The sequence below is a fragment of the Pollachius pollachius genome (assembly GCF_949987615.1).
Source record: "Pollachius pollachius genome assembly, chromosome: 14".
Lineage (NCBI taxonomy): Eukaryota > Metazoa > Chordata > Actinopteri > Gadiformes > Gadidae > Pollachius > Pollachius pollachius.
Window position 1 is genome coordinate 17,580,613 of NC_136947.1, and position 20,040 is coordinate 17,600,652.

The 20,040-nt window shown below is 45.5% G+C and overlaps 2 protein-coding genes and 1 pseudogene across 3 annotated transcripts in view; 2 read left to right on the forward strand and 1 right to left on the reverse strand.

The window, feature by feature from the left end:
• The window catches only part of LOC307085773 (protein unc-13 homolog A-like), a gene marked incomplete at both ends in the record, with an annotated part of 30,959 nt that extends 28,217 nt beyond the window's left edge, over positions 1-2,742 (reverse strand). The window contains 1 exon segment of the mRNA XM_079750634.1: positions 2,721-2,742. Coding sequence (XP_079606760.1) covers positions 2,721-2,742 — 22 coding nt within the window.
• A 1,646-nt stretch (positions 2,743-4,388) lies between these two features.
• Positions 4,389-9,373, forward strand: LOC307086090 (BTB/POZ domain-containing protein 2-like). The gene is made up of 9 exons (XM_079751139.1): positions 4,389-4,930; positions 5,037-5,156; positions 5,388-5,544; positions 5,879-5,984; positions 6,103-6,318; positions 6,597-6,789; positions 7,226-7,313; positions 7,400-7,546; positions 8,127-9,373. Exons 1-9 carry the CDS (start codon positions 4,395-4,397, stop codon positions 8,286-8,288), a joined length of 1,725 nt encoding a protein of 574 aa, XP_079607265.1. The 5' UTR covers positions 4,389-4,394; the 3' UTR covers positions 8,289-9,373.
• A 4,074-nt stretch (positions 9,374-13,447) lies between these two features.
• LOC307085981 (cyclic AMP-responsive element-binding protein 3-like protein 3-A) lies at positions 13,448-20,040 on the forward strand (annotated as a pseudogene). The gene is made up of 10 exons: positions 13,448-13,594; positions 13,758-13,856; positions 14,359-14,662; positions 16,269-16,402; positions 16,506-16,616; positions 16,849-16,955; positions 18,419-18,487; positions 19,161-19,245; positions 19,403-19,490; positions 19,886-20,040. The product of its transcript is annotated as a cyclic AMP-responsive element-binding protein 3-like protein 3-A (transcript).

Genomic DNA, 20,040 nt, shown 5'->3' on the forward strand with positions numbered 1-20,040 from the left:
GGCATTTAGCAGTCGCTTTTATCCAAAGCAACTTACAACAATTCATACACTATACAGTGGAGTCAACTATGCAACTATGCTAAGTATTACACACACATACATACACACATACACACAGATACAGGGGAGGCAATCATGCAAGGCAGACTGCCAGCTTGTCGGGAACAGTTAGGGTGAGGTTTCTTGCTCAGGGACACCTCGACAATCAGCTAGGAGGAGCTGCGGAAACAAACTAGCAACCTTCTGGTTGCAAGTCAACCCGCTCCACCTCCTGAGCTAAGCCAACCTTAAGCTATTGTGGTGCTAAGCTAGGTTATGCTTTTTTTTAAGATAAACTTGAAAACATATTTCATGTGGTTGACCTTTGTTGTATTTGTAGGCAATTATTTTCAACCCCAGGCACCATAATGAGTCAGGCGAGGAAATGGGGTCAAGATCACAAAATTATGTTAAACTTTGGTGACATTTGTGAACAGTAATAGTTATATAAATAATTTGGGAAGTCACCAATAGACTGTTACTTAATAACTAGTCATCATATTCCAGCCATCTACAAACTATAACAATGCATAGGTCTAACAGGTCATCAAAACAGTCATGTACACATCAAAATCCTCAGAAAAAGGAATTAGGTTGGAGTCAGCCAGGCAGGAAATATATCTAGGAAATATATTAGTAGATGAGTAAGACCAATGAACACTGCGATGGGTTGTGAAGCGACAGTAAGCAATAGTCACAAACCAAGCAAATATCAATCTGTCTGATGGGATAAAATGATGAACAGTATCCTACACCAGCCCCTCTCCCATCCTATATATCAACAGCATGCTTCTATTGATGCATCACATTGGGATATACAGTGGCATATACAACCCTTCACCTGTGAAGTGATATGGAACACAGTTATTATGGGCTACAGCAAATAGACTAGAATTAGAAAACAGGTTATACCAATAGCGTTACATCAGCAAGCACTGTAAACCCACTTAAAGCTAGGGTAGGCAGTTTGGAGAAACCAGCCAGAGTAAGCTAGATTCTGAAAGTATCCAACCAAATAAATAACACCCCTCCCTTCAGGCCTCCCGCCAAACCACTCCCCAAAACACACAAATAGTTAGTGTGAGAAATGTTAGATTGAGCAATAGGTTTGCCTAGCATTGTGGAAGACTGATGTCATGCTCAATGAGTGCATGCAGGTAGACGGGTAGGAAGGTAGACGGACAGGAGGACCATCCAATCATTTTATTCGGCTGAATGCGATGGCCAGGTTATTACAGGCCTACAACAGCCATAGATACCATTATTTGTCAAAGCATTTGATTTGTTGATTACTGTCTGGGTATAAAGACAATTTCAACAAATACGACAACAAATGTCTTCTAAAATAAATCGCCAGGCTTTAATAGCATTAGCAGATTAAGTGTAGGTTTTAAAGGCTCTCTGTTGGCCAACGCAAAGTGCAGAGAAACTGCAACATCAGTAAAGCTGTACCCTAGAAGGGCACAGGATAGACAGGAACCCTGACATATGCACACTCTCCTATCTCACATACTGACAGTATGTGAGAAACAGGTGGACAGGCATTCAAGGTTACAAGCAAAGTTGATATGGAACAGAATGCATGTGTGTCTGCCGGTTACTGACACACATGCAAAGTGTTGGTTAACATTTTTACTGAAAAGTAATTCTGTCTTAAACAACGGATTGCTTGAAAGCACTGAGCCTTTTGAATGGGCACACGTGCCGTCGAGGCCAGAAATAGCCCCAGTCAGGCAGGTTAGGCCCTTGAATGGTGTAATAAAGAAGCGGAAGGGGGGCTCTTGGCCAAGTCTCGTAGTCCATTTCAATGAGATCAACAGCCAGTGTTTATGAATGAATAACACTACGGCACTAATGACATCAAGATTATAGCTCAATGAGCCACGTCTGTGGGTGGATCCCGGAGAGTAATGTATTGATAAGGCACCCCGGCGTAGCCGTGGCTGATTCATCAGGTTGAGCGGGAACAATCAACGGGGGGGGGGGGGGGGGGGGGGGGGGGGGGGGGGGCTTTCTTTGAATGAGAAAGGGCGACGTGACGCATCGCTTCTGGGAAATGTCATATTTTCTGGATAGAAGAAGAGGTGTGTGTGACGCGCACAGCACACCCCCAGACCGCCCCTAGTATTCCCTCACGACTCCAGCAGAGCGGTGAGGACCGTGGTTGTGGTGCAGCGGCGGCGGAAAGGGCTTCCTCCGACGACCGCCCACGCATGAATGAACAAGCTAGCTAGATGACACATCGTAAGGGCGCGAAAAGGATTCACCAACACTGCCTGCCGTCCAGACAACCATAAAAACCCCCATACAAATAGTCATGTTATGGCTTATGAAGTCGGGATACTACAAGATTCCCATTTCTCTATAATAGCACATATCTTTTGACACCCCCCAAAAAGTGATAGTCTAGTAAGAGCCCTGCTCAGCAACAGTGTCGGTCGGTGTCAGGTATTTCCTCGACACTTCTGAGGCCAGAAGCACAACTCATGTCGGTGTCATTTATGGTAGTATGTAAATGCACGGTGCGACTTATTGACTATTCAGCACTACCCTCTGCTAGGCGTTTTCTGACCACGGAGATCCGACAGACTGAGTGGGACTGCCCGTGGTCAATGAACAGCTCATTCACAAGCAACGTTACGACAATATGTTTCTATATGTATGTATATCAGGCTACTTACCTCCCACACATAACAGGGACATCTCTGATAGTGGCGTGAACGTCCCCTGTCCGCTACTGAGTCCCACGGTCCTCCGTGATTTGTTGGGTTCTCGGTCCCTTTCCTCTTCCTCTCCTCCGGGTAGCCAATACACAATTCTGGCCCCGATAATTACAAAAAAAAAACAATCAGCTCATTTAATTTCTCTTTCCCTGTAATGCATTGCTTTAGTCGCTCTCCTCCACTCCTTTTGCGCGCACAGCCATCTTGTTTCAGAACTACATCCGCGAGGACAGCTCCCCGCGCCGCGTGACGTCAATGTTGAGTGCTGACGAGAAGCAGGCGGCGGGGCCCCGTGGAGCCCGTGCGTGGAGCCCCACCACAGTGAATAATCCCCCGAGTGGAAACATGTTGAGATGAATGAGGCAATTATGTTCTTATATGGTCAATCAATGTAATAACACATTATTACCGGCTATTATGCATTTACAATCTTTTCAGTTATATTTTTTTGGGGAAAATATTAATTTATAATAATTTTGAATCATCCCCAGGATAAAAATAGATCTAACGAAATGAGAACCTTACAAGCCCTCCTTAAAGGGCCCGGTCATGGCACTAGGGAGAGCATCCACCGCAGACCCTGGGGGAGCCATGACTAGACATGCCTTGTAAAGACACACATGCATGTGGACCTTGATGTTGTTTCACAACTCACTGTCAGTCAGGGTTATAACCGGACTGACACGGCATGGCCAGGGGGGGTCTCTTCCCTTCCTAATAGAGAAGTGACCTGAAATGGTCTAGCCATAGCAGTAGAGACAGAGGCAGGCCGTGTGGTCTGATAGGGCTCTCCAGAATTTGGAACAGATGGTCTAAAGTTGTTAATCAGGATCCTCAGCATTGTTTAATGTCTGTCTGTCTCTGGGGCTCCACTGTCACATTATATTTGTTGTCAGCCTGCTTCTCGGCCGCCACTTCTGTCATGGAATAAAGGAGTTCAAGAGGAAGCTCTGGGTGACTGTTATGTCAATAGTCCACACTGCCATGTCCTCAGCGATGAGGTCAAAACAGTGTCTTGTGTCTGCTCGCTGTTCATCCCACACCCCATTTTCTCCTCCAGTGACGCTGTCTCCTCGCTCAACACACACACACACACACACACACACACACACACACACACACACACACACACACACGCACACGCACACGCACACGCACACACACATATAGTAAGTAACTTATAATTTTTTATGGTATTTTGGGTAGGGCTGAATTTCCTAGTGGAGGTTACGAATTGATGGTTTGGATAATAAATTTGATAATAAATATGTATTTGAGTGAAATTGTAATCTTGATATCTATAAATGTATAATGACATGAATTGTTTCTGCAGACCGACCTACATAAAGTCACCTACAACACATCTTGTCATTAGTGTTACTTCAATGTTTCAAGGATAAATAGTTTGAGGTACTGCACTGAGGTCAGCTTGAGTATGTAACAGTTGACCAAAACAGTTACATAACGAATTAATTCCCTTCGGCGTCGTAGTCTTGTGTAGTTCTCTTAACAGCCCACCGGGGGCAGCAGAGAGAAAGCAGGACGCGAATGCTCCGAAAGAATCGCGAGACGAAGTGTTTTGTTTACGCCTGCGTCACCGCCCCTCCCCTCGAGTAAACTGTCAGGTTCAAGATGGCTGCCGGAGACAACAGTGGCAGACCTCCATGTCTCAATTTTTCTGGTCAAGGCTCTGTCGGGAATGGGCAGCCCAGCAACAGCCTATTCACAATGCCTACTTCTAACAGTGGATCGATCGGTCAGAACGGCGGGGCCCAAGGGTCGACGCGGCGCCCAAACCCCCAGGTCGGGCCTGGTGAGGGCGAAAGCAACGGCCTTGCAGCTGGAGCCCAACCGAATGCGCATAACTCAATTCAACAGCAAGCTCAAGGTGCAGCGGCAGGGACAGCCGGGGGGGCAATGGCCACTTTGGCATCAAATATGACTTCTGCAGCGTCAAACGCGCCCGCATCCGCAGCGCCGTCCACTCACCCGTCGCTGTCGGCCACCCCGGCGTCTGTGTTGGTGTACCGGGAGCCCGTGTATAACTGGCAGGCGACAAAAAGCACTGTGAAGGAGAGGTTTGCCTTCCTCTTTAATAACGAGGTGCTCAGTGACGTCCATTTTTTGGTCGGTAAAGGCATGGGGGTTCAGAGGATACCTGCTCACAGGTACGTATTTACTTTTTGCGTGGCACATTTCATGTCGCTTGACACAGACTGCGAATTGAACGACCTTTAATGGGCCTAATTGATCCCCTCCCCTTTACAACGTCAGGTTCGTTCTAGCAGTCGGGAGTGCAGTGTTTGATGCCATGTTTAACGGTGGGATGGCCACCACCTCAACGGAAATCGAACTCCCCGACGTGGAGCCGGCTGCCTTCCTCGCCCTGCTTAAGTAAGCTCCTCTCTTCCATGTGTCGCTGTCTGTTTCTGTGACGAAGCATGCACCTGCCGAACGTCTTTTGAGCTTGGGAAATAGCCTGTTGTGTTGCCCTCCAATCTGTCACATATGGAGGCATTTATCAAATACAGGTTACATTCACATATGATAATAAGTCGATGATTCAGATGATTGGTACATACAGCCACACAACCGACTGAAACATAACGATCTCTTATACTACAGGTTTTTGTATTCTGATGAGGTCCAGATAGGGCCTGAGACAGTGATGACCACGTTGTATACAGCCAAGAAGTACGCTGTTCCTGCCCTGGAGGCACACTGCGTGGAATTCCTCAAGAAGAACCTGAGAGCTGACAATGCCTTTATGTTGCTCACACAGGTAGAATAACCTCTAACCGTACAGTCATCCAAATTTCAATGGTTGACAAACATTCAGACCAGCTGTTTGTAAAGATTTTGAAAGTCGACTCACAAAAAGCTCCCCTCCTTCCCTACATTGACATATGAGCCTGAAGCACTCAAAATCTAAATTGGCTCATCGCCAGGCAGGCACAGCACATGCTAAACAGATATCCTCATACAGCTTTTGTTTTACTATTAGTTGACGGATGGCTACGGCATTTCTAACTAATTACATTCACATTACCGTCACCAACTTTTTAATATGTATTACTTTTTTGTTGCGTTTTTTTTTGTTTGTTTATTCTTTTCAGGCCCGTTTGTTTGATGAGCCACAGCTGGCGAGCCTCTGTCTGGAGAGCATCGACAAAAACACCGGGGACGCCCTGGCTGCAGAGGGCTTCACCGACATAGACCTGGGTACTGCAGCCTCGAGCTTAGCACCTCGCTTAGCACCTCAAGACACCGAGCTTTATTTGGGGCCGTTCTGTCCAACCTAATAACAGATACATGTTCTCTCTCCACCTCTTCCCTCCAGACACGCTGGTGGCGGTGTTGGAGCGGGACACCCTGGGGGTGAGGGAGGTGCGTCTGTTCGGGGCGGCGGTGCGCTGGGCGGAGGCCGAGACCCACCGGCAGCAGCTGCAGCCCACCCCCGAAAACAAGCGGCGCGTCCTGGGCAAGGCCCTCACGCTGATCCGCTTCCCCCTCATGACCATCGAGGAGTTTGCGGCCGGTAAAAATGAAATAAAAGGTATTATTCTCATTTTCTTTTTACTATTCTTACCGATACATTTTTGTTAGGGTTTATCCAAAGTGGCTTGCTGTGATATTTGTATTGAATATGTAAATAAAGGCATCTTGTTCTAGGATGCCTACAGTAAGACTGCCAATTCTGCCCTAACCATAATGACTTTGATTATCCGCTGCTCCTATGCATTTCCTCTTCCACGGCCGACGGTTCCATGTTCTGTCTGTTCTTCTGTCGTTTTGATAACCGTGAACCACCGGTGGTGTCGTCGTCGTTGTCAGGTCCGGCCCAGTCCAGCATCCTGACGGACAGGGAGGTGGTGAGTCTGTTCCTCCACTTCACCGTCAACCCCAAGCCCCGCGTGGAGTTCATCGACCGCCCGCGCTGCTGCCTGCGAGGCAAGGAGTGCAGCATCACGCGCTTCGGTCAGGTGGAGAGCCGCTGGGGCTACAGCGGGACCAGCGACCGCATACGGTGGGTGATGGTCTTTACCGTCTTAATGGTCTGGATAGGAGCTCATGTTGAAGCTGGACTAAATACTTGTGATGGAATAAATACTTGTGTTCTATACTGTCACTTGAGAAATTGCGTTAAAGTATTTGACTCTATTGTTATTCATATGAAATTGCACTCCTCCTGGCCATGGATTCATGGTGTGGAGAAGCAATCTGTTCATTATGCATATACCTTGGTGTAGCGCTTGAATAGCCTTTTTAGTCAACACACAGCTGTACTTGCAGGGACATCCAACATGTTATATCAATCAGTAATAGCTGAATTATAGAAAAATCAATTAAACAATTAAATCACCTGTATAGGAATACTCAAGTAGTTTAATATTGTAAAGTATATTTGAACGTATAGTACTTTAGTAAAAGTAGTGATGATTCCCTTGTGTTTATCCATGCAGATTTTCAGTAAATAGAAGGATATTTGTGGTCGGCTTCGGCCTCTACGGCTCTATACATGGACCGACGGACTACCAAGTTAATATCCAGGTACAGTACCCCATCAGGAAATTTAATACAAACCACTACCCTTCATTTTTAATATCTGGGGGAACCATGACCTCTTCTGTGTGCAGATCATCCACACAGACAGCAACACGGTGCTGGGACAGAACGACACGGGGTTCAGCTGCGATGGCTCGGCCAACACCTTCAGAGTCATGTTCAAGGAGCCCGTTGAGATACTGCCCAACGTCAACTACACCGCCTGCGCCACGCTCAAGGTACCGGCCGTGGCATGACACAATGTCGCACGGAAGATAGTCTGATTGATTAGTCTTTGGGAAGGATATTTTATTTGATCGTCATTTCGATAATTGATTGTTGTAGATTAGAAACACCAAACGTCTGCTGCTGGTAGTTTCTGGAATGCAGTTCACTTTTTCTGTTTCAGAAAAAATATTTGATGTACTCTTTTTGTTTGTCGGTCAAAGCAAGACAATTTAAAGCTTTGGTCTCTGGTATGTTTTGATAGACAGTTCCCATTAAAGACTTTGCAAATATGTATAGAAAATTAGTTTGTTAAGGTGGTGGGGTTTGCCGTCGGACCTGGGGTGGGGTGGGGGGTTGCTGTCCGACGACATAGTTAAGGTAGCAGGCGTGTGTTGCTTAGGCAGCCGCCTAAGCTGTAAAGTGCTGTGGGAAACTCTGAGTTAAATCTACAGTGAACATGATCGTGCCTCAGTCCAAGGACATGCGTTTTAGTTTTCCCTGGGGCGGCGCTGTTGTTTTGGATGTGGTGGTGTTCTCACCTCCTCCCTCGCTCCTCCTCCTCCTCCTCCTCCTCCTCCTCCTCCTCTCCAGGGGCCGGACTCCCACTACGGCACCAAGGGCATGCGGAAGGTCACCCACGAGTCGTCGTCCACCGGGGCCAAGACCTGCTTCACCTTCTGCTACGCGGCGGGCAACAACAACGGCACCTCGGTGGAGGACGGCCAGATCCCCGAGGTCATCTTCTACACGTAGTCCGCGCCCTGACCTTTTTGTAACCTAACCTTGTGATCATCCTCACCTCGGTTTTGTGCCAAATCTCCCCCTCTCTTCCCCCCCCCCCCCCCCCCCCCCCCCCCCCCCCCCCCCCAGCAGCAAGACTGGTGCTTTATTTTCTGCCACTCGTTCTCCTTTTCATTCTTGACAACATGGTACCAGCGTTGTGGTGTGGTGACACAGGGAGAAGGGGAGGTGCAGTGAGGGCAGGTGAGTGGAGTTGTCTGATGTTATCATTGGCCTCCTCTGTTTAAGGTACTGTTAGGGGGGGGGGGGTTGAGTGATGTAAACTTCTTAAATAAAACGTTCTGGAATTAATTGATGCGCGGGAGAGAAAGAGAGCGGAGGCAGTTCTCTTTACCTTTATCACAGTTTTAATGTAATTTGTCTGGACAGAAGACAAATTAGCTCAATATAGACATTACCTGTAACTGTGTGGTCAATCGTCCTGTATCAAACTGCATTAGAGAAAAGAGAAATGCTATTGTATGAATGTAGATTGTTTTTAAAGTGCCGATAAGGCATGCCGTAAATACGTTATTGTTTTTCTCATTAAGTGCAGGCCACCCATTTTTAGACCAGCATTTAACTGCAGCAATAACAGATTTGGTATGCTTACTGAATGCTTTAAAAAGGAAAATGCAACCAATTCTTTTACTTTTTTCCCAAGACTAGTCTTGGATTACCTTAAAAAGAAAAAAACCAGCCCAAACCAGCTGTCACACTTCTGAACGTGTGATCTTGTCATGATTGTATCCAATGTCAGGTATATAAGGCGGCTAAAGAATGCATACATTTGACCCCCTGCCCTGCATGGCAAATACCTACATGGGAGGTACCTTGCACTTGTTCGTAAAACCTCTTCATCCAGGTCTACTAACAATGGATGCACACTAAACTTTGTTTTCTTTGTTTTTTTTGTTTTGTTTTCTGTTTGGAAATGTGTAAGTTGGAAAAGAGATTTTCCTCTGACCCAGATGTTAAAGGGTTGTATATTAAACTGGCATCTATTAACATTATTGATGTAATTTCAAATGAATATGAAATAAAATGTAAGGAAGTTATCCTCTTTTTGGTTTATTATTGAAGTACAAGTCAGTGTTTTCGGCTTTATGTGCTATATTATTTTTGGTCATCAAAACTAGTCAAATGTTACCTACCAGAGGTAGATTATGAATAAAAAATAAGATAAAGTCCATTGGCGAAAAGAAAACAAAATATGTATATATTCTAACCTATTTTTTCAAACGGACCACAACATGCTGGCTGAAGAGGGGCCGCTCGCCTTGGTCAACATGGAGGCAGGTGCCGGCCCTGGGATTAGTTCCTCTGTTCCGGGTAACCCAGAGTCTAATGTTGGACTATATCTGTGCAGGAAAAGCACTGCCCCTGATTAAGCCAATTCGGCGAAGAAAACATGATTTTAAAGTCTGTAAATATTTCAAACGTTCTAAACACTATTTTAAAATAAATCTGCAAGCCAAGCGTCTGGCGCTCATCCCGTCAGAGACGCCAGGAGTGGGATGATGAGCGTGTGCTGGAATGTGCCTTGTTACCCCACAGGGGCGCGCTATTCACTACATCATGATATCTCTCTAAATTCATGGTCAAAATATGTCAGACCTGCTTTAAAAAGTAAAATTATATATATATATATATACTACATGATCATTTATGATGGTAAATTGCTCAGCATCAACCCAAATTAAATGAATATATAAAAAGCTAACTCTGTCGAGCTATTCAAAGCAAAGCTAAAAACGCATCTCTACAGCCTTTCGTTTGGATAATAGGGGTGCAAAAATGATACTGATGAGATGTGAAGATCGATGCGTGTTTGTTCGTGCTTTTTATGTGCAGTTACTAAATTAGTAGCTGTCTACATTGCCACAATGGACTTTTGTTCTAGCGTGATGCGGTGGTTAACTGGCCAGCATACCATCATCGATTTAAGATGTTTTGCCTGTATGTATGTTTGTCCATTATGGCACCCACTGCACTCCTGACCATCCCTGGAAGGAGGGATCCGCCATCCTGCGTTCCTTTTCAAGATTTATTTTTCGCTTTAACTTAAGTGGTTAATTGCCTCTGTCCTATATATAAACAGATGTAATCTCCTGAGCTCAAATAATAGCCACCTAATGAGCTTAATGCACATTTTATAGCTGATATATATTACACAGTTTTGTGAGCACAATCATGTTCAGTATTACCTTCGACTCTAGAGATACTACATTTGTATTAATCCGAGTAAATAAGCTTTTTGTCGCCCCCTAACGGTAGGGAGGTTGCTTACCTAAATTTGTTTGTTCCCTGGTAACTTTATAGGAATCATGGAACTAGGATTCCAGACAAAGGGAAAGTTGCTTTTTACTGCACATGCTGCTTTACATGGATCTTTACTGCTTGTTTGTCCTTTTAAAGGGACTAAGAGAACGATGACCTCACTGGGGATGATGTAATGGCACGTGAATGGCAAATTACGCAAACTTTAATATGCTATGCGTCAACATTTATGTTGCAGATTGCGTCTCATGTCTAGGCTGAAGTGGAGTCCCATGTTGTCTTTGTGCTCTAAAGACCTGTCGGCTCTGTAGGCGAACTGCAGCGGGATGAGGAGGGGTTGGTGATGGCCTTGAGGCCGGTCAGCACGAGGTGCTCAGAGGTCTTCATAACCACGGGGGTCAGGGCGACTGGTCAAGTGGATCAAGGCTCTTGAGAGCGGATGGGGGTCGATGTTGTGAAGCAGGCAGGTACCCTGGATTCAACCAGTGAGCTGTTTAAGATGTCCCTGAACACTGGAGACAGTCGGTCTGATGAGGGGGAGACAGTGTCCGGTCCATTTGGGTTTGGTCTTGAAAGGTTTGTTAACGTCTATGTCGACAATGCCAGTGATTCCGTTTTAATTTGTGCTCTATTTACACAATTTAGGCAACAAAACAAAACTATTAAGAGGTTTTTACAGTAATACACATCAACCTCTAAAACATATACGCCTACATAAACTAGACAACAGTTTCATTTAGGGAAACCTTGTGGTGTGATTAACATAGGCCTAAAGATAGTCATATATCTTGTTGCACTTTGGAATTTCGAATCTGTCGAAAGAACAAGAATAAAGATAGCATAGGTCAACTCCCAAGCAATTAAGCCTATTACAATGACAATAATATTGTGCTTCCTGATGCAGATAAGTGTTTTATTGCGTCTTCAAATCAGTGAACATACCTAGATCACTGAATACTGAAACTATAACTGAGTTCCAGGAATTCCTAGTGCAGTAGCCTACTTTTGGCTTATGATAAACTGAAATAATAACAGAAAGTATGCAATAATGTATTTTTAATTATTGTTTGGTTATTATTTTATTTGTGTAACCCATCAACCCTTACCACACCCTATGGTCAAAGAATTGACAAACCATACCATATTGCATCCTCCATATATTACAATGGCTAACATCAAACAAATAAAGTTAAAGTATGTTTTTTAAGAGTGGAGCTCGGAATGAAATGTGGTGCTATAACACCAGAATAATAATCCTTTGATATAATAATTCTGTGTGTTAGGCCCCGTCCAAACGCAGCCAATTTTTTGGTGAAACCATCTTGTGCGTTTCGGCCGACCGTCTAGACGGAGCCGGCGAATCCGGTGCCCGAAACCGCACATTTCTGAAACCATGTCCGAGGGTGGTTTCAGATCTATCCGGACCTATGCGGTTTCGTGTTAGGATTCGTGTGGACGCCTGAAACGCAAACGATGACGTAATTAGCCCCCCACCAGCAGGGCGACGTCAGAGTTGCGTTGATTTTTATTTTTTGTTTGTATCTTTTTGTAGCTTTAAATTCAGCCCCTTGATAAATTTAATTACTAACTTTACATTAAAAAGTATTTCTGCTCAATTTAAAAGGTTGAATCACCTCGTGACTGAATGTTTGTATACAGCGCGCAGGCTGTATGCGCGCAGGCTTGATGCGCTCCACTTTTTTCGGAGAACCAGCGCCTTGAATATTTACTACAGCGTTTCTACAGCTCGATGCGGTTTCGCAATGAATCCGTCTTTACGGAGATATTCCTGAAACGCATAGAACCAAACCGGATCGATTTCGCCCGTTTCGGCTCAGTGTGGACGGGGCCTATATCCACAGGTAGCCCAATGCCGCTGATGACTCTCCAGCCTTTTCAACCAGAAGCAAGGCCTGTAATGCGAGGTTGATGTCAGTGGGAGGGCTGGAAACGGGTTCAAGTGCAGCTGGGTAACCACGTAGTTGGGTTTATTACCGAAGGGTCCTGCTTTCCTGGGAGAAAAGAGACATGATTGGTGGTGATGTGATGATGACAGCAGTGTGTTCCCTTCGTTCATCAGACACCAGATCACCAGGGGCTGTGATCACACTTGGATGTTTTTCTGTACTGTTCTCTTCTGGTTGTTGTGTGAGACTGAAAGGCTTAATTTGTACCAATCATGACTGATGAGTAGTGATTATATGTTTGAGTATATTACATAATGGCTCGCTCTTTATGGTGCATGCATGGCGCCCTGATGGTTTAGATAAGGTCCGAGTGATAAGACTTGATACACAGCACGTTCCCCCCTGTCAGGGGAATACGGCTGAGACACTTTATGGTACGTTATTATAGCACGTGTAATGTTACATTGATGAGAAATTAAAACTCAAATTTATTTAAATTATTTGTATATAAGTGTGTTGTTATGGGCTCTGGTTTTGGATTATTGACCCACCACATTGTCGATGCTCACGGGGATATGCTTTCTATTCCAATTTAAAAATGATTAATTAATTATTATTAGTGAAATTATTAGTTACAAATTCTGAAAACTCCCTTACCTTATATTTACAACATAGGCAAAATATGGTCGAGTGATATGTACAAATAAATAAAGATTATGATGTGTCATACTTTTTATGTATTCCAATCGACATCCTACGAATAAACAAATCATAAAGCACATAGGATGCATCATCAAGTATCTGTTGCCTGATTGGCCCATAAACCTGACTGCTGAACACCATTGGACGGACATCCACTGGGTTGAGTTTACAATAATGTGATAATGAATTTCAACTTTGTCCCTTGAAGCAAACCTTGGTGTGCCCTGACATGTTCACTTGTGCATGTGCCTGGACAGAAGATTCACACAGGAATACCTGGCTCTAATTGGGAATCTGTAATTTTCTATTGGTTGGATTATTTCAGACTTTTTCCTTCTTTTTACCTTTGATACGTGTGATATTGGAATGATGACCCAGATCACAGACATGGTAGACTAACTTTTGCTATTTGAATTGTTGAATTAATGAAGTTATTCAAAGTATTGTCCTTTCATCCACTTTAAATGACCTATGTAATGTTGCAGAAAGATGGCATTTTAAAGAGCTTACCGTGACTTGCGTGTTGTTCTGTGCTCCCCACTCTCTGTTCCAGAAGAACCAGGAGGCAGACCTCATGAACCTGCTGTTTAGCAATACAGACGAAAACCTGGGTGGCCACAGCAACCAACCATGGACAAATGCAGTCCAGGAGGTTTGTACATTTTGATTTGAGAGCCACAGAACACACTGCTGTGTCACTCGCAGGAGTGTTAATAGACATAACAGCCCTTTACTATTTCATGGCCTACATATCATAATGACAAACTTATTGTGATAAGTCGAGTCCATGATCATTCATTTCCCCAAATGATTATGTCTGAAATGGATTGTGTGTCGTCCGGGATAATCTTGGCTTGACATTGTATCCATGGAAACAGCTGTTTGGCCTGAGAGCGTCCTAGGACAAAATTATATATTGGGCTCAAACCCAAGTAATAGAGGCCCAGGCTTAGTAGGCATTATTTCCCTAAGGGGAAAAGGTGTGGTTGGTTTTCACATTTACATTCACTCGGCTGGCAGTCGTCTGTGTTCTTATGGGAAGCCACTTACAGACGTGGCATGCACCTAGCATTGGATTGTGTGTTACGTGTGTTATGCTGGTAAGCATACGGTGTTTACCAATGCCATGCCCCCCCCGACGCTCCTCTCCCCAGCACCTGCACCCTGGCGATGACCTCCTGGAGTCCCTGCTGGGCGGCTGTGGCGGGGGCAGTGAGGGCGTGTCCTCGGCCCCTGCCTCACCACTGTGGTCCCCCTCCGCCAGCGACAGCGGCGTCAGCGACAGCCACCCGTGGGACCTGCTGGACAGCCCCCGCCCTGACGCCAGCCTGCCCAGCTTCAGCACCTCTTACCAGGCTGGGCTGCCCCCCTTGCAGGCCCCCCCCATGGCTGACCTCCCCCCCAGCTTGTGTGCGGGGACATGGGGGAGCGCGGCCCCAGATGTCTCTATTGATCTAGGTGAGAGGGCCCTCAATTAGGAACTATTTTGAACCTTTCTGCTTCTTTCAAGGTGCAAACCCTCCTGACAAAATGGCTTTGAGGGTGCTTTGAAAAACATGACACAAAATCCATAGGATCCATGGAGTATCTCGCCTGCATGAAATATTCACGGGGTAATCACATGGTGTTCACAGGGTTCATGAAGGGGAGGTAGGCCTTGGTGTAAACTTGATGAATGCTTGATGAAAAGCAGAGCTATAGTGTACTATGCTATAACTGCTAAAAACATGTTGAAGGTCCCAACTATTTGCTGTTTCCCAGAATTTCTGAAAGGAAGCTTTCAAACTAGCATTCTAGAAAGGTTGCCATGATACAGCCTGTTAAAATCAATCCATTTTCAAGGGGATAGTTATTAGCCAGAAAGCACTTTTACTTTAATGTTCTACTTGACGTAATTATGATAATGTAAATAGACTTAAACCAACAACAGAATGTTACGTGTGATTTTACAGAATAAATACTCTGCAGGGAAGAAATAATAGCTTGCCTGAATGTGTCATTGGACACTTTTATCCAGAGCATACATTCTCAGTATAGTTTACCCCAGCGGGATCATCAATCATACCTCCTGCAGTGTTAATGCCATGCGCTAAAGCATGGTTTCTCAACGGGGGCGTTCGCACAACCTAGGGGGGCGCTGGGAACGTGATTTTTAAAAAAAAATTTGGGGGGATTTTAAACTTTCATGGTTTTCAAATCTTTTTGGTGCAAAAATAGCCTACCTGAAATAAATAGCCTATTTTCACTTATTGGTTTCTACCCCTCTACCGTCTCAGCTAACAGTGAACAGTGGTCATGCAGCGCGGTTCGGTCCTGCACACGCCCGGACTCCCGTTACATCAGCTATTGTCATGTGTCTATAGTAACGCTGACAAACATAACCCAAGTTCGCGAGTTAACAGTAATCAATGTGTGATCAATAACCAACACAACACAATCAAACATGGTCGATGACTTTTTTGTTTGTTTTATAGCCCGTTTTCCTCCTTCCTCTTGCTGTTGTTCAGTTCCAAATGCTCTGAGCGTAGTCTCCACGAAAAGACCGTTGCATTTGACATACAAAATATATAGGCCTAATTAGGCCTCTGTGCGCGATTTCTTTTCGCGTTGCCCGTGCCGCCCGGGCCGCGGTGCCCGCGTTGCCCGGGCGGCACGGCGGGAGGCGCGGGAGATGCGGGAGTGCTGTGGCCACTGTGGCCACGGTCGCGGTGCCCGGAGTGCCCAAGGTCACGGTGCGCCGGCCGTTCTTCTTCAACTCTTCTTTCTTGGCCAAGAGATATCTCTCTCTCTCTCTCTCTCTCTCTCTCTCTCTCTCTCTTTTTTCACCAAAACCGACTCAAAGGGCATTCATTGCCATTAGTGACAACCGCAAAATCAATGAAAAACGATGCAATGAAACCTTTAAGATGGGGGGGGGGGGGGGGGGGGGGGGGGGCGCCAGAGGATCAGGGTAAGGTCAGGGAGGGGTTTACTCAAAAAAGGTAAAGAACCACTGCTCTAAAGCTACCAGCTGAGTTAATGACAAACTGAGTCCTTCACCACTAAGAAAATGTTATCCTTACAGGCTGCATGGAACCAGATGACATCAGAGAGAAGTTGGGGATCGCCTACTATCTCACTGCTCCTCCCACCTCAATGCAGCCCGCCAACCAAACGCCTACAGTCAAAGACCTGCTGTTGACTAACCTCGGACAGAAGGTAATTAAAGAGAGAGAGAGCGGGAGAGAGCGAGAGAGAGCGAGAGAGAGAGAGAGAGAGATAAAAAGATAACGCCAATTGTTATGTTCATCTGGTCCAACAGTCTCAGCCAAACTGCCAGCATTCCTTGCAGGGGTTAGTTCTTGATGAGGATGAGAAGAAGCTCCTGGCTAAAGAGGGAGTCCACCTTTCCAACAAGCTCCCCCTGTCTAAGGTAAGGTTCACCCACACACCTGTAAACACACGCATACCCGCTAACAGACAAACACGCATTCAAACACATACACAAAAATATACACACGCGCCCAGAGGCACGCATGCACACACACACACACACACACACATACACAAAGACACTACTCACCCACACATACAGTCATGCTCCGTTTTGATAACTAATCTTTCATCTCGTCCCCCTCCTTCTCCCCTGTCCTCCTACTCTGAAGCTGGAGGAGAGGGTCTTAAAGAAGATCCGGCGGAAGATCCGGAACAAGCGCTCGGCTCAGGAGAGTCGGCAGAAGAAGAGGGAATACATCGACAGCCTGGAGGGAAGGTAGGAGTCTGTCTGCACTGAACTCTGAAGCCTGCCCTCAGCTCAATGCAGAGTCATTATTCGTCCAGTGGCGTCACTCCGGCCAATCAGTGACCATTAGCCAGTTTCCGTCACACAAAAGTATCAGATCAGCTCTCTTGGAACCTCGACGGAGTCGAGACTAAAAAAGTACCAGGTACCAGGGACCAGGTATATCATTTTTGGCGATCGAAGCACAAAAAATGGTGACCGAGTCGAGACGAGTTGAGCTGGTACTGTCGGTGGAAAAGGGGCCTTAAAGGGCTTTGAAGTTGCATGAAGACATGAGTTCAATCAGACAGAGACTTCAATGCCATTGCTGAATGATTTTGTTGCAGGCCAGCTTTGGCTCCTATGAATGGAGTAGGTAATGTAGTAAATACCAACTCATAATTCATCATCATGAAATAATTGTATGATATTACGTCACAAAGTAAAAAAGACTTGTTTGTGTGGCATTGAACATCTTGTATGAACATAAATATTGATAGATATTTCTATGTTTATACAGCACAGTCAATTGAGAGGGCTACAGAGGACGACAATTAAAGATACATCAAATATGTATCGTCTGAATAATTACTGAATTGTTATGTTCACTTTCCATTTAAGTCCATCTTCCCAAGGACGTCGCTAAAGTGCACACCAGACACAGACACTTAAAAGCCAAGAATAAAACAGTGTATTACAAAAACCACAGGGATGGAGGGATTTACTCAAAGCTGATACATACAGCGAGAACACTCTGACAGCTCAGTGACATTTTATATAGAACTACTTGTACTGACACTTGTACTGACATTGAAACAGCCTTCAATTGACTCCACCAGTCAAGGACGTAACAACCTGCTTCAAATCCAGGTTGAGCCACTCAGCATGTGGATAAAGTGGCAGGTTGTTAGTGGCATCTTGGAAAACGACTCTATAGCCCACAACATAAACACAAAGGCCCTATAGATGCGTCTGGATGAGTAAAGGCCCTATAGATGCGTATAGATGAGTATTGCCTAAAATTGTAAACATTTGTTAAAACCTATTAAATAAAAAAGGTAAATTGTTCCGCAGCCAGCGTTAAAGCTTGCTTAAGCAAAGTCGTTGTTGCTTAAGCTCCTTGTCTCGGTTGTATAACAAAAACAAAGTGTGGCTGCCATCCAATGCGTGGCGGGTATTCAGATAGCTAGGACAGCATCAAGATCAGGTCAGTGGCCATTGTAGTCTCCTGGCGCTGTGGGTAATAAGAGGTGAGTCAGGGTTGCCTACGCGATAAAAGAACTGAAGAGAGTCAAGTTGATGGCAGTCCATGGAGTATTTTTCAAGATAGTAGAGCAAGAGGACAAATCCACTCAGAGAGGAGAAATGGGAAAAGTGCTACATTCTAATGACGTGACCTTGGTCCTCCCTTTGTTTTTACTCCTCTTTCTCCCTCTCTCCATCTTTGTCTCCAGGCTGTCAGCCTGCAGTGAGTACAACTTGGATCTTCAGAGGAAGGTCCATCAGCTGGAGCATAGCAACAAGTAAGACTTTGGTCATCCCCATAGCAACCATGGTAGCAAGACATACTGTATACTGTGTCTGTGAAGGTCGCGCAGTGAAGCCAACTAAAATAAAGCCGAGCTGACGCTTTTGACTTATATATATATGTATGACCAGATATTGGTCACACAGGAGAAGACCTCAGGCATTTTGAGCAAAGGGTGCCTACAAGAAGGCTGCAACAATTGGGGATTGAACCAGGAACCTTTTGGCCTGCTGTCCCAACTACCCACTAAACCTCCCTATACCTGGTCTAGCCGTTGTACGTTCTTCAATATTCGTTTTCACATATTTTGAATTGTATAAATAGTGTAGTGGCATCTTGTTGGTCAGGTTGTCCCTTTTTTAAGTTAAAGAAGAAAAGGGGAAATAAAACGCATAAAAAGCATGTAGTTGCCAAAGATACCTGTAACTCATGTCTTTCCTATTTGTTGGGTCACGCCATTAAAACTGCATATTCTCAGGGACGGCCGTGCTCCAGTGAAGTGTAGCAGGTTGTAAAGAAGGGGCTTCCAGCAATGCCCAGCAGGCTTTGAGACGTTTTTCGTTGTATTCCTTAAAAATAATGAGACGGTTACAAAAGACTCAAAAACCTTGGATATTTCTTTGAACTATCTCCACTTATTTGTTCATCCCTGTGCGGCCTGCTGTTAGTTCTCTGCTGGAGGAGCTGAGCAGACTCCAGGACCTGGTAGGAACCAGTCCTAGAAGTGGTCCTCCGACGGGCACCTGCCTTCTGGTGAGGCCTCCACACACCTCCAAACAGCTCCGTTAACGCCACTGCACTCACCAACACGCAGACGTCATCATTTCAACCGCAATGTATGAATTATGGAGTCGTTTGATATTAAATCAAATTTTCCCCATCTACCCACTACCGCCTTGTGGGGAACTAGGTGCTGCTTCTCTCCTTCTCCCTCCTCCTGTCTGTGAGTCTGCAGCCCAACAGCTCCAGCCAACGCAGAGTCTACACGGTCACCAAAGGTCTCCATGCATAGATATACCCTTTTAATCATCTGGCTGATAAACACTGCACACACACAGGCACATATGCATGCTCATATTCACACACACAAACACACACCCACTGGCATGCAGTCACACAGGCATGCATACACACACACGCACACGCGCGCTCACGCACGCACGCACGCACGCACGCACACACACACACACACACACACACACACACACACACACACACACACACAGACACAGACACACATATATATATATATATATATATATGCAGCCAGACACACACAGACCACACATGCATACACACACACTCACACACACACACACGCACACACACACACACACACACACACACACACACACACACACACAGACTAACTCTACTCTCCACCCTGCCCCAGTGCCCTCTCGCACCCTGCTGTCGGTGGCCGGCCCAGTGGATGGCCCTCTGTCCACGGGGGTGGAGGCTTCAGCCAGCCTGATGGAGAAGCTGTGGGGGCGGATAGACATCTTGACAAGCCATGATCAGGAACACAACCACAAAGCTGCCCCCTGA

Excerpts from the sequence above, each read along its gene's own strand:
- LOC307086090 (XM_079751139.1), top strand. The coding sequence starts at position 4,395 with ATGGCTGCCGGAGACAACAGTGGCAGACCTCCATGTCTCAATTTTTCT. Across the intron at positions 5,157-5,387 it reads GCCTTCCTCGCCCTGCTTAA|GTTTTTGTATTCTGATGAGG; the intron begins GTAAGCTCCTCT and ends CTTATACTACAG. Across the intron at positions 6,319-6,596 it reads CGGTAAAAATGAAATAAAAG|GTCCGGCCCAGTCCAGCATC; the intron begins GTATTATTCTCA and ends CGTCGTTGTCAG.